The sequence below is a fragment of the Microcaecilia unicolor genome, chromosome 7 (genome assembly GCF_901765095.1).
Source record: "Microcaecilia unicolor chromosome 7, aMicUni1.1, whole genome shotgun sequence".
Classification (NCBI taxonomy): domain Eukaryota; kingdom Metazoa; phylum Chordata; class Amphibia; order Gymnophiona; family Siphonopidae; genus Microcaecilia; species Microcaecilia unicolor.
The window spans coordinates 279,771,417-279,786,693 of NC_044037.1; the positions used below are offsets into that span (position 1 = coordinate 279,771,417).

The following is a 15,277-nucleotide window of genomic DNA, read 5'->3' on the forward strand; positions in this document are numbered from 1 at the left end:
ACTCCACTCCTTCCTGCCCACTACTGCTGTTCTGTACAGGCGCCGCATGGGTGCTGAGCATAGAAGCCAGTTCTGTGTGTGCCCGAGCACCTCCAATATTGAGAAAATTCCTTATATATGTCCTGGGAGGGGTTATTTCCACTGGGCTTAGCACCCCCAATAATTCTGAAAAGTTGGCTCCCATGGTGCTGAGGCTTCCCATGGTAGTACTGCGGGTCTCGACAGTCTTGCGAGACTGCCACAGGGGAGTCTCGGCAGCCATTTTTAAAACACGGCGGTGTGGCACCAGGCAGAATAGCAGGAGGGGGCAGGAAAGAGTGATGTTCTTTACTGCCCCCACAGAAGCCACTAGACGCTTTCTGCGACCCGTTGCAGGCAATTTTTGCCATTGTGGGCTGCGGGAAATTGGGCGGCTTTTAAAAAGCCGCGTTGCGGATTTGGGCAGTTTTCTGGGGCTTCTATTGGTACAATTTGGTCCAATAGAAGCCCGGCAGAGGCTGAGTTAACACCGTTGGGGGCGGGGTTAGTGACGTCAGCGGCTACATCGGGGTGGGGTTAAAGACGTCGGAGGCGGGGTTGATGATGTAGAGTGTACGTCGGGGCGGGGTTGATGACGTTGGGGTCGGGGTTTAACTTTGTGTGGGTTTTGGGCTTGTTTTCGGCGGGGAAAAATTTTTCAACCTGGCAACCCTGATCAGGACCCTTGAAGGTGGGACCAGGGAGGGCTCACTGAGGCTCGGGGGGACTATAGTATGTGGTGGCGATGGACAACCTTTGGGCCCACTAAATTATCTGGGCCCTCAGGCACTGCCCGCTTGTTCAAATGGTCAGTCCACCCCTGGATGGTTCCATCCAAACTCTACCCCTGGACTTTCACAATTTACATGTGTAAATTACAGTTGTAAATTGGATTTACACAATTTGCATGTGTTAAGTTAGACATGTATGCCTGCCATTTGCAACTTTACATATATATATATATATACCAGTAGTGTTGGCAAAACGACAAAATTTTTTCATCAAACAGCAGGCAATTAGAAGCAGCAGTGTGATCCCACAACCAGGGTTGGCAAAACGACGCCCTAGAAGAACGCCCCAGAAGAACGACACATGAGAACGCAAAATTAGTAGTGTCGGCACGCCGACGAATTCCGAGGCGACCAACGAAAACCGAGACAAAATTTTCGCCAAAAAATCGACGAAAACCGAAACCGACGAAATCCAAAGTCAACGAAACCGAGGTTTCACTGTATATATATATATATATATATATGCCACTAATTAAACTGCAAGCCTTATGTATTTTCCTTTTGGAGGAGGAAATAAACAATGGGAGATTAAGAGGGGGGGGGGGGAGCCCCTTCATTCCTCCTGTACTGGCCTAAACAAGCATGTGCAAGGGAACAGCTATACATCCCAATGCTGATAGACTCGAACACACACATGCATTCCTTTTCTGAAATGGAAAATAAACATGTAGACTTTAGTTCTGCTCAAGCCCCGCCCATCTTGCATCCAGATCCCATCCACTAGATCGCCAGGGATGGTCCCCAGGTAAGTCCCAGTATTTCTTGGGGGTAAGGTGTGTGGGAGAAGCATCAGGAGATTTCGCAGTTGGGTGAGGAGAGCAGATAAGGTGTGCTGAGATGAGGGGGGGGGGGGGGGTATCAGAACTTCAATGAATGATGACTGTGACATAAAGGAACTTGAACAGGAAAGTGTATATAGACAGCTAGGAGAAGAGGAGAACAACAATCCAGCATATATTATTAAAACAGAAATTCAGTAAAGAGTACTACAAGAGATTAAATTTGACATTGAACAGTGCTTTAACATCATGGACCAAGCCATTGATCAGATTTCAATTCCTGCACTCTCCTACAGCTTAGAAATTGTAGACTGGCCTCTCAAATATATTGAAAATGTTGATTAATGAACAAGAAAACTCCTCCATGCCTACAAGGTAATTTATAAGAATCAGTATATGTCAACCTGTATATTCCTAGAGCTGAAGAGGACTGAGACTCATAGAAACCGAATACACTTCCAGTCCTCCTTAACAACATCATGAAACTCAAATGCACAATAAGTGTTGCATGAAAATAAACATCCAGAATCCAGTTCCATCAGTAAACACGGGCAAGCATTCCAACAAGGAGAAGGAATAAGTGAGAATACATAGGAAAAATTAGCAACAGATGGTAACATAGTAAATGTCAGCACAATTCGTCCAGTCATAAGTATGTAAGTACATTACCACACTGGGACAGACCAAAGGTCCATCAAGCCCAGCATCCTGCTTCCAACAGTAGCCAATCCAGGTCACAAATACCTGGCAAGATCCCCAAAAAGTTAAATACATTTTATGCTGCTTATCCCAGAAATAAGCAGTGGATTTTCCCCAAGTAAATTTAATAACGGTCTATGGACTTTTCCTTTAGGAAGCCGTCCAGACCTTTTTTAAACCCCACTAAGCTAACCGCCTTTACCACATTCTCTGGGAACCACAAAGAGTTACTTCAGGAACTATTGTGGATCATACTCAGACACATGAATGGTTAAGTAGAGGTGAACTGAAAGAGAAATTGATATTTGCAGCCCAGGAGAGTGGGTGACAGAAAAGCTGGTTCACAGCCCACATAGAAAAACTGTTATAACAGACATATATAAATTCTGTGAGGAGATGAAGATGGTTATACATCTCGCAGCTGGCTGTGAAGCTCTATTGGGAGAAAATTTCTAAACAGAAAGGCACAATAAAGTGGCGTGTCTCGTTCATTGGAAATGTTGTAAACATTAAAACTTTGCCCGTCTCATCTTCCGCCAGGGTCGCTTTACTCATACTACCCCTCTCCTCAAGTTGCTTCACTGGCTCCCTATCCGTTTTCGCATCCTGTTCAAACTTCTTCTACAAACCTATAAATGTACTCACTCTGCTGCTCCCCAGTATCTCTCCACACTCGTCCTTCCCTACACCCCTTCCCGTGCACTCCGCTCCATGGATAAATCCTTCTTATCTGTTCCCTTCTCCACTACTGCCAACTCCAGACTTTGCGCCTTCTGCCTCGCTGCACCCTACGCCTGGAATAAACTTCCTGAGCCCCTACGTCTTGCCCCATCCTTGGCCACCTTTAAATCTAGACTGAAAGCCCACCTCTTTAACACTGCTTTTGACTCATAACTACTTGTAACCACTCGCCTTCACCTACCCTCCTCTCCTCCTTCCTGTACACATTAATTGATTTGATTTGCTTACTTTATTTTTTTTTTGTCTATTAGATTGTAAGCTCTTTGAGCAGGGACTGTCTTTCTCCTATGTTTGTGCAGCGCTGCGTATGCCTTGTAGCGCTATAGAAATGCTAAATAGTAGTAGTAGTAGGATCATGACTTGAAGAGAATTACGGAGAATGAAGAGGTTGTGATCACCTGGGACTTTCCCATTCCAATCAATTAAAAGCTGGATACAAGAAGGCCAGCAATGGTAAAGGAGAAAAACCCAAGAAAAGAATTGAAAATAGAGGTGTCAGTGCCGAGTGATTATTTTGTAAATTGTGTGGAGAAGGAGGAGATCAGCAAGTACCAAGAAAATGCGGCAGAAAGATAGAGAAATATTCGCCATCGTACCGGGTGCCATGGGCATGATTACAAGCTGTATCCAAACACATCTTAGAAGGTTGCCTGTACATATCACAGTGGGTGGTAGCAGTTAAATTTGATAGGCTGAGATCATATTTCATGGATCCTGGCTTAGGAGTAAGGTTCATCACTGTTAGGATATGTGCAAACTTAAGGAAGTGGAAGACACTGCCTCCCTCCCTCCCCTCCTTGAGTTACAGTACACAGGGCCGGTCAAACCCAGTAAGCGGGGTAAGCACTGCAGGGGGGTGCCTGCCTTCAAGGGCGCTGCTGTGGTGCTGCGCCACCATACCGCGCCGCCATTGGAGGTTTAAATCTTTAATTTACCTCTGTCCCAGCGGCCGCGTCATTTGAAAGCCCTGCCCGTCTCTAGCCTTCCCGCCCTTCGTGAGTTCGTTCTGCAGAGTCCCGCCTTCTGACATAATTTCCTCGAGGGCGGGGCGGCCGCTGGGACGGAGGTAAATTAAAAAAGACTTAAACCACGCAGGGTGGCAAGAAGAAAAAGGGGGATGTTGGGGGGAGAAGAGGGCGGGCAAGTGGCCATAAATGGGAGGGGGATGGGGGCGAAGGAGAATCGCTGGACAGAGTGGGAGAAGAGAGAAAGGAGATGCTGGGGGGGGTGCACCAACTCATAGTCTGCAGGGGGGCACCAGAGACCCTAGGACCGGCCCTGACAGTACACAAGCATGTAGGGGAAAGAGGGTTTCAGTTTATCATCACTGTCATGAACAGCTGTAAGAGTGACTCTGTTAAACTGTGTGTTCACTGTGCAAGTATTTTATTGCTATGCAGATAAGAAACATAATGGAGCATTTCAAATGAATACAGTCAGCTCTGGGTGATTTACAGGAACCGTGGCCAGTAAGTGCTATCTGTCTATATAAAATATTTTCAGCACTATAATAAAATGAAACATGTTGGAAACAATAAAAAAACAAGTCATGTGAAGGGCAGTGCCATAACCTGGGCATACATATTTACATGCACATTAGGCAGGTAAATGGTTAGAATACTAGCACTTATGCACATATAGATGTAAGCAGGGCCGTCGAGACGGGGGGGGGGGGCAGGGGGGCAAAATTCCCCGGGCCCGGGCCTCCAAGGGGGGCTCGGTGCCGGGGTTGCCATCCTCGGTCTCACCTGCCTGCCTCCACGGCTCTGGGCCCCCTTCATTCAAAGCGGCAGTCGCAGATTGCGTCTCTTCTGGCCTTCCCTCCCTGTGCCCCGCCCTCGCGGAAACCGGAAGTTACATCAGATGAGAGCGGGACACAGGGAGGGAAGGCCAGAAGAGATGCGATCTGCGACTGCCACTTTGAATGAAGGGGGCCCGGAGCTGTGGAGGCAGGCAGGTGAGAGCGCGGACTGCAGCGGCGTGGGGGGGGGGGGGGGGCGGAGGCGGGGCGGCCTTGCCCCAGGCCCGGCCTAGTCTCTCGGCAGCCCTGGATGTAAGTACTACATACTATTCTGCAAGTAACAGCTTAACTTATATAGCGGGAAGGGGTGTAGCCAGAGAGGGGTCTTGGGGACCTAAGCCCCCCCCCAATCTGTGTTTGGGCCCCTGGCTGGTAGGAGTCCCCATGCCCCGCCAGCAGATGTGCTCCTCCACTCACGACCACCGGGTCTCCCCTGCCACACATGCTGAGTTTTCGCAAAACTGATCATGCGCAGGGGGCTGTCCTGCGCATGCTCAGTTTTGTGGAAACCCAGCATGCACTGGCGGGGGGGGGGGGGGGAGTTGGACCCTGCACAAAGATGGCAGTGGCTGCAGCTGGGAGGAGTACTTCTGCTGGTGGGGTTGGGGACCTTCACCAGCTCAGGTATGTGGGGGGTCATGGGGGAACAAAGAGCGGAGGCAGGGCAAGGCAAAATTTTGTGCCCCCTCATCTTGTGCTCTGGGCCCCTCAAAATTTGAGGTCTGGCTATGCGCCTGATAGTGAATATTTGCAAGGGGCTGCACACATGGGTGGAGGATGGGTAGGGCTTCCACTTCCACCCATAATTTACAGAATATTGTCTCCTAGCCACAATTGCCCTCCCCTTGTCCCTTCCTCCCTTCTCACCCCTCACCCGTAACTGTCTGTATTATTTAGATTGTAAGCTCTTTTGAGCAGGGACTGTCTCTGTATCAGGTGTTCAGTGCTGCGTGCGTCCGGTAGCGCTATACAAATGCTAATAATAATAATATACATATTCCAGCTGCATTTAGGCACCCAGTTCTATGGTTGGTGTATGTAGGGGCATCTAAATATTAGGTGCAATACTGGGTTAAGCTAGTATTGTATAATGAAACTTAGGCGCCTAAGGGCCGAAATTCAAAGTGATTTAAGCGGGCAGGAGCCTCTCTTGCCTGCTTCAGTTGCTTCCTGCTGCCTAAGCTGCACTTAACTGAAGAGTGCTGCTGAATATCCCCATAGACCGCCCAACCAAAAAGTGGGCAGCACAGGGGCGGCACTGGGGGTAGCACTGTGGTGGAGCCCAGGGTTATACGAGTGTCAGCACAGAATATTAGGCTGGCACTCACATAACTATTTGTTTTTAAATACAAGCTTACTGATCCCCTCCTGGCCTCCTTCCTATCCCCCTTCTTTCTACCCTCCCCCCCCCAATGTTCCTAAATGTCTCCCATCCTTCACCTCCTCCCGGTGTCTAGGTAGGCTCCCCTGGGGCTACCTGTCTGCCTGGTAGTCCAGCTGGGGTCTTTAGGGGCAGAAGCACAGTCCACTCACTCCTGCCCACTCATGGCTGTCTTTCAAAATGGCTGCCGTGACCTCAAGTACTGTGAGCTGCCGCGAGAGGTCACAGCAGCCAATTTGAAAGGCAATGGCAAGGGGGCAAAAAGGGGGCTGCACTCCTGCCCCTAAAGGCAGTCCCGGGAAGGCCTACCAAGACATCGGGAGGGGAAGGGCGGGGGGGGGGGGTGTTTTGGGGGGGAAAAGACTTAGGAATATGGTGGGGGGGGGGGGGGGGGGTAGAAGGGAGGCCATGAGGGGGATCGGGAGGGTTTTGGTAAAAAAAAATAGTTATGCAGCACAGTCACTAGCGGGTACATGTGACTGACCTGCAGTCAGCCAGGTCACATCGCAAACTCTTCAAGGTTCCAAGTTGAGCTTGGCCTACCAGAATGCAGTGGTTGCAGTTTCTCAGCTTCAAGGTGGAGGTATCTGCAGTGGGCATCGCTGCTTCCCTCTCTCCCCCCTCAATCTAGCTCTAGCCCAGCCTTTTATACTTCCTGGACTATGCCCTCCTGGCTCCACCACTCCCGTATCACTTCCCCCTTGGGCAGGACTAAGGGCTTTAAGGTGGCCCTGACACTGTGAAGGAGTGTTCTTAAGGGGAAATGGCAGCGCCCTACAGACTTGCTCTCACACACCAACAGTTAATGAACACAACTGGAAAGGAAAAGAAAGGCAAAGATTCACAAATTTACATTTTCTTTTAGCCCAGCAGTTTCCTGTTTTTTCTTTAGGCTGCCGGTTCAGTGGGATCTGCCCTCTTTTGAACTATGTTGCCATGAGGCTTTAGTTGCAACTATTTTTCTGGAAATGTCCCCCCCTCCCCCATTTTTTAACTTGTTTAATTTAGTTTGGCCAGTGCAGTGACACTCCTGGACAAGGGACTACAAATTAGGACTTGCCCTCTAAACATGGACTTTTAGTCTGGCCTAGGGTTACCACATGTCCGGATTTACCCGGACATGTCCTCTTTTTGAGGACATGTCCGGGCAACCGGGCGGGTTTTGCCAATCTGCCCGTTTGTCCGGATTTCTGGACAAACAGGCAGATTGCTAGCCTCCCCTCCCCTTACCTTACTACTGCCCTGGTGGTCTAGTGACCTCTTCCGCCTTTGGGGCAGGAAAGAGCACCCTCTTTCCTGCCCGGAGCGCTGCCCTGCATGCATCCTTCCTGTTTGTGATCTCGGCGCCGATTCAAAATGGGAGCCGAGAGTTAAAGTGACCTCACGAAACGTCAACTCTTGGCGGCCATTTTGAATCGGCACCGAGATCACGAACAGGAAGGATGCATGCAGGGTAGCACTCCGGGCAGGAAAGAGGGGGCTCTTTCTTGCCCCGAAGAGGTCACTAGACCACCAGGGCAGTAGTAAGGTAAGGGGAGGGGGGTGACGGGGAGGGGGAGTGACGGGGTGTGTGACAGGGGGAGGGGAAAATGTGACAGGGGGCGGAGCGAAGGCGGGGTGGGGTGTGAAGGGGGCGGGGCATGTGTCCTCCTTTTTCAGGGACAAAATATGGTAACCCTAGTCTGGCCAATAATTGTCACCATTAAGCAACAGTCGAGATGCCATATCCTAGGAGGCTACCAATGCTGCCTCTGCAGCATCCCTGTCCTGGAAATCTGCTAAACCTACTAAAAAAAAAAACAAAAACAAAAAAAAAACAATTTCAAGTTCTGTACATAGCGGCATATGGCACTTGGTGATGAATGTAGTAAAACTACCCCTTACTAAAGGGCTCCTATGAAAACAAAAAGTCCAGGGCTAGATTTATGCATATTCCCCCTGATTCTGTAAAGGTCACCAAAAATTGCACATGCAAATTTAGGCATTTGTGGTTCTGATTTGCACAAATGAAATTTAATTGAATAATGAGCCAATTAGTGCCAATAACTGGCTTTTTAACAAGCAATTTATTGGCACTAATTAGATTTAATTGGGTGTTACGCGCTTAAATTTAGGCGTGGAATCTGTACCTAAAATTTACACATGGCCCGAAAAAGTGGGCGTGGAAATGGAGGGGCATGGGCGTTTGGGGGCAGATTGGGGATGAGGTTTTGAGATACACGTGTGATTACAGAATAATGGTGCTCCGTGCATACATTTAAGCGCAGGTATTTCACCACATTTTTGTTGGTGCAAACGGTTGCGCCTAAATTTAGACATGACCATAATACTTATGCGCTATTCTATAAACCGCATCAAACTTGAGGCGCAGCCAATAGAATACCGCTTAAGCGAACTTTTTTAGGACCCATTTACTGAATCTAGCCCTTTGTGACCCCCTAAGCTGTAAAATTTAAGAGGCCCCCCCTCAATTAAGTCAGAAGTGAATGTTAGGTTTAACAGATGATAAGTTGTTAAACAAATCAAGAAGCTCCAAACAGCTCAAAACACAGCAGCCAGACTCATCTTTGGAAAAACGAAAATACGAAAGTGCCAAACCCTTAAGAGAAAAATTACACTGGCTCCCACTAAAAGAACGTATTACATTCAAAATCTGCACTCTGGTTCATAAAATCATCTATGGAGAGGCCCCAGTCTGCACGTCAGACCTCATAGACCTACCACCCAGGAACACACCAAAAAATCAGCTCGCACATTCCTGAATCTCCACTATCCTAGCTGCAAAGGGCTAAAATATAAATTAACATATGCATCCAGTTTCCCCTACATTAGCACGCAGCTATGGAATGCATTACCACTTGTCGTGAGAAAAATCTGCGACCTAACTAACTTTCGGAGATCATTGAAGACCAGCCTGTTCAAAAAGGCATACCACAACGATAAAGCCTAACCGCCAGATAAAGAAACTCAAGCCAGAACTAGATAAAACCCAACTCTCTATACTTGACTACCAAAGTCTACCCTACCATGAACGAACTTTAGCACAATACCACCCTACTACGAATATGTACTCTTTATACCTGACTGTTTAATCTACTATGCCAATCATGATCTCTAATGTAATACCACTGTATCTCTCACTCCGGAAATGGCGATCGCCATGACGGGACAATGTAAGCCACATTGAGCCTGCAAATAGGTGGGAAAATGTGGGATACAAATGCAATAAATAAATATAATCAAGAATAGCCAATAACAAAAACAATAATTATGATGATTTTATACAGTATTTTCATTATTTACAAATGCATTTTTTTTTTCGTGAAGTGCGAGGCCCCTTGTATTGTAAAGCTGTAGCCTGTCTAGTTTATATATATGAAACTGGCCCTGGTATCTGTAACAATTCATTTCCTTTTCCTGCCACTGAGATACAGTGTGACGGCACTGGGTGAATACAGAGCTTCTTACATCAAAGAATGTTCCCGCATGTTCCAGGATCAGCTGGCTTGAATCAGGCTTGTTCTTGCAGTATGTCACATACATTTGAAATTTATCTGCCTGTGAAAAGAACAAATGGCAAAGTCAGGGTGGACTGTGAGGTCCCAGCTTTTCTCAGAATTAAAAGCCCCAAAACAGGTTTTATTTTTCAACAACAACAAATGAACAGGAAAAGATGATCAATCAGAGGAATGAGCCTTTTTTTAAAAATTAGCATTTGTATTTAAAAGGGTTTGATTTCAATGAAAGCGTGGATGAGATGAGAGTTGAAGCACCCCAATCAAGGCGTGGAGTGGCATTTGAGACAGGATGTGAAAGTCAGAATTGATAAGCGCAGAGTGGAAGGAAGAAGTCACTTAACCCTCTATTGCCCCATGTAAGCCGCATTGAGCCTGCCATGAGTGGGAAAGCGCGGGGTACAAATGTAACAAAAAAAAAATAGATACTATTGGAGATTCTACATGGAATGTTGCTACTATTGGAGATTCTACATGGAATGTTGCTATTCCACTAGCAACATTCCATGTAGAAGCCTGCGCAGCCACATTGGTGATCTGCAAGGGCCGACTTCTACATGGAATGTTGGAATAGCAACATTTCATGTAGAATCTCAAATAGTAGCAACAGTGGAGGAGTGGTCTAGTGGTTAGGGTGGTGGACTTTGGTCCTGAGGAACTGAGTTCAATTCCCACTTCAGGCACAGGCAGCTCCTTGTGACTCTGAGCAAGTCACTTAACCCTCCATTGCCCCATGTAAGCCACATTGAGCCTGCCATGAGTGGGAAAGTGCGGGGTACAAATGTAACAAAAAAAAAAGAAAGAAGTTCTAAGAACTACTAGAAGTACAATGTCTTCAAAAAAATATATACTTTATTCTCCCTTTCTAAAAGGGTCCCTGAGTGAGCATCAATGGATAGCCCCGAACAAGTGAGTTAACTGGTTAAATCCCTTTGAATATTGAGCCCTTACGTTATAATATATGGTCAACCATTAAGATATTTTGGTTTACTGTTAACCCCAGTTAGTAACCAGGGCTGTGGAGTAGTACGCCAAACCTTTGACTCCAAATTCTTTTTTTTGTTACATTTGTACCCTGCGCTTTCCCACTCATAGCAGGTTCAATGCAGCTTACATATTATATACAGGTACTTATTTGTACCTGGGGCAATGGAGGGTTAAGTGACTTGCCCAGAGTCACAAGGAGCTGCCTGTACCTGCAGTGGGAATTGAGCCCAGTTCCCCAGGGCCAAACTCCACCACACTAACTGTCCACCACTCCTGTCCAACTCAAACTTCAGTTCCAGCTCTGACTCATACTAATATTAGGCATTACATTTTTTGTTCTGGATCTAAAGTATCGGTAAATGTAACTATGTCTGTGAGTCAAAGATTTGGTGTACCAACTCCAGGGTGTGTATATGTATGTATGTGTGTATATCTATCTATCTATCTATGAGTCAAAGGTTTGTTGTACCAACTCCACAGCCCTGGTTACTAACTGGGGTTAACAGTAAACTACTACATCTTAACAGTAGCTCATATTGCTAAATTCCCTTTAATTAAAGAAAAAAGAAATGTCTCTAGAAACTGAAGTCACTGCTATATGTAATAAAAGTGAGCCAAGTCAAGCACTCAAGCAGAGTGGAGAAGTAGCCTAATGGTTAGTGCAGTGGGCGTTGATCCTGGTGACCTGGGTTCAATTCCCACTGCAGCTCTGTGTGACCTTGGGCAAGTCACTTAACCCCCTGTAGCCCCAGGTGCAAAACAGATTGTGAACCTTCTAGGGACAGAGAAAGTACCTGCATATAATGTGATTAGTAGTATTGTGACATCACTGATGAGGTCGGCTCTTAGGCATTATGACATCACAATAATCAGCTCTGGTTTACAGACTGAAATTCTTCTCACTAAGTGATATAGAGGGGCATAATTGAATGGCGCTGGCCATCTATTTGGCCGGTGCTGCAAAGACCGGTCCTGAACTGTATTATCGAAAAAGATGGGCGGCTATCTTTCGTTTCGATAATACGGTTGGGGCCGGCCAAATGCCTTGGATTTGGCCGGGTTTGAGATGGCCGGCATCGGTTTTCGGCGATAATGGAAACCGAAAGCGGCCATCTCAAACCCGGCCAAATCCAAGGCATTTGGTCATGGGAGGGGCCAGCATTCGTAGTGCATTGGCCCCCTCACATGCCAGGACACCAACCGGGCACCCTAGGGGGCACTGCAGTGGATTTCATTAATTGCTCCCAGGTACATAGCTCCCTTCCCTTGGGTGCTGAGCCCCCCAACCCCCTCCAAAACCCACTCTCCACAACTGTACACCACTACCATAGCTCTAAGGGGTGAAGGGGGACACCTACATGTGGGTACAGTGGGTTTCAGGTGGGTTTTGGAGGGCTTCCATTTACCGCCACAAGTGTAACAGGTAGGGAGGGATGGGCCTGGGTCCGCCTGCCTGAAGTGCACTGCAGTACCCCCTAAAACTGCTCCAGGGACCTGCATACTGCTGTCAGGGAGATGGTATGACATTTGAGGCTGGCATACAGGCTGGCAAAAAATGTTTTTTTTTTAGGGTGGGAGGGGGTTGGTGACCACTGGGGGTGTACGGGGAGGTCATCCCTGATACCCTCTGGTGATCATCTGGTCATTTAGGGCACCCTTTTGTGACTTGGTCCTAAAAATAAATGGACCAAGTAAAGTCGGCCAAATGCTCGTCAGAGCCGGCCTTTTTTTTTCCATTATCGGCCGAGGGCGGCCATGTGTTAAGCCCGCCCCCGCCCTCGTTACGCCTCCAACACGCCCTCTTACACTTTAGCCGCCCCTGCGACGGACTGCAGTTGAGGCCGGCGAAAATCGGCTTTCGATTATGCCGATTTCTCCAGCCTTGAGAGATGGGCGGCCATCTTCCGATTTGTGTCGGAAGATGGCCGCCCTTCTCTTTCGAAAATAAGCAGGATAGTTATCAACATGGGTGACTGTTAAGATGTGCTATTTTACTACTAACGAGTGCTATTTTAGCACACGCAGAGAGATCTAGTTACTAATAACTGGGGTAAACAGTATAAAAGCATGTCTTAATGGCAGCCCATTTTGATAACTATGTCCATAAGACCTCAAAAGATTCTATGTAAGAGAGACATGACCAGTCCTAAAACCCTCTTTGGATTTACACATACATAAGTACATAAGTAGTGCCATACTGGGAAAGACCAAAGGTCCATCTAGCCCAGCATCCTGTCACCGACAGTGGCCAATCCAGGTCAAGGGCACCTGGCACGCTCCCCAAACGTAAAAACATTCCAGACAAGTTATACCTAAAAATGCGGAATTTTTCCAAGTCCATTTAATAGCGGTCTATGGACTTGTCCTTTAGGAATCTATCTAACCCCTTTTTAAACTCCGTCAAGCTAACCGCCCGTACCACGTTCTCCGGCAACGAATTCCAGAGTCTAATTACACGTTGGGTGAAGAAAAATTTTCTCCGATTCGTTTTAAATTTACCACACTGTAGCTTCAACTCATGCCCTCTAGTCCTAGTATTTTTGGATAGCGTGAACAGTCGCTTCACATCCACCCGATCCATTCCACTCATTATTTTATACACTTCTATCATATCTCCCCTCAGCCGTCTCTTCTCCAAGCTAAAAAGCCCTAGCCTTCTCAGCCTCTCTTCATAGGAAAGTCGTCCCATCCCCACTATCATTTTCGTCGCCCTTCGCTGTACCTTTTCCAATTCTACTATATCTTTTTTGAGATACGGAGACCAGTACTGAACACAATACTCCAGGTGCGGTCGCACCATGGAGCGATACAACGGCATTATAACATCCGCACACCTGGACTCCATACCCTTCCTAATAACACCCAACATTCTATTCGCTTTCCTAGCCGCAGCAGCACACTGAGCAGAAGGTTTCAGCGTATCATCGACGACGACACCCAGATCCCTTTCTTGATCCGTAACTCCTAACGCGGAACCTTGCAAGACGTAGCTATAATTCGGGTTCCTCTTACCCACATGCATCACTTTGCACTTGTCAACATTGAACTTCATCTGCCACTTGCACGCCCAATCTCCCAGTCTCGCAAGGTCCTCCTGTAATCGTTCACATTCCTCCTGCGACTTGACGACCCTGAATAATTTTGTGTCATCGGCGAATTTAATTACCTCACTAGTTATTCCCATCTCTAGGTCATTTATAAATACATTAAAAAGCAACGGACCCAGCACAGACCCCTGCGGGACCCCACTAACTACCCTCCTCCACTGAGAATACTGTCCACGCAATCCTACTCTCTGCTTCCTATCTTTCAACCAGTTCTTAATCCATAATAATACCCTACCTCCGATTCCATGACTCTGCAATTTCTTCAGGAGTCTTTCGTGCGGCACTTTGTCAAACGCCTTCTGAAAATCCAGATATACAATATCAACCGGCTCCCCATTGTCCACATGTTTGCTTACCCCCTCAAAAAAATGCATTAGATTGGTGAGGCAAGACTTCCCTTCACTAAATCCGTGCTGACTTTGTCTCATCAGTCCATGTTTTTGTATATGCTCTGCAATTTTATTCTTAATAATAGCCTCCACCATCTTGCCCGGCACCGACGTCAGACTCACCGGTCTATAATTTCCCGGATCTCCTCTGGAACCCTTCTTAAAAATCGGAGTAACATTGGCTACCCTCCAGTCTTCCGGTACTACACTCGATTTTAGGGACAGATTGCATATTTCTAACAGTAGCTCCGCAAGTTCATTTTTTAGTTCTATTAATACTCTGGGATGAATACCATCAGGTCCCGGTGATTTAGTACTCTTCAGCTTGCTGAACTGACCCATTACATCCTCCAAGGTTACAGAGAATTCGTTTAGTTTCTCCGACTCCCCCGCTTCAAATATTCTTTCCGGCACCGGTGTCCCCCCCAAATCCTCCTCGGTGAAGACCGAAGCAAAGAATTCATTTAATTTCTCCGCTACGGCTTTGTCCTCCCTGATCGCCCCTTTAACACCATTTTCGTCCAGTGGCCCAACCGACTCTTTGGCCGGTTTCCTGCTTTTAATGTATCTAAAAAAATTTTTACTATGTATTTTTGCTTCCAACGCTAATTTCTTCTCAAAGTCCTTTTTTGCCCTCCTTATCTCCGCTTTGCATTTGGCTTGGCATTCCTTATGATCTATCCTGTTACTTTCAGTTGGTTCTCTTCTCCACTTTCTGAAGGATTGTTTTTTGGCTCTAATGACTTCCTTTATCTTACTGTTTAGCCACGCCGGCTGACGTTTAGTCTTTTTTCCCTTTTTTCTAATACGTGGAATATATTTGTCCTGAACCTCCAGGATGGTGTTTTTAAACAGCATCCACGCCTGACGCAAGTTTTTTACTCTGCGAGCTGCTCCTTTCAGTCTTTTTTTCACCATTTTTCTCATTTTGTCGTAATCACCTTTTCTATAGTTAAACGCTAGCGTACTTGATTTCCTAGTTTCACTTCCTTCAATGCCAATATCAAAACCGATCATATTATGATCACTGTTGTCAAGCGGCCCTCGTACCGTTACCCCCTGCACTAGA

General features: G+C 46.9%; 1 protein-coding gene across 1 annotated transcript in view; it reads right to left on the reverse strand.

Moving 5' to 3' along the window:
• KALRN (kalirin RhoGEF kinase) overlaps positions 1-15,277 on the reverse strand; it is a 1,371,746-nt gene that overhangs the window by 431,241 nt on the left and 925,228 nt on the right. The window contains exon 27 of the mRNA XM_030208706.1: positions 9,679-9,768. Within this exon, the coding sequence (XP_030064566.1) occupies positions 9,679-9,768 (90 nt within the window). The remainder of the gene's footprint in view (positions 1-9,678; positions 9,769-15,277) is intronic.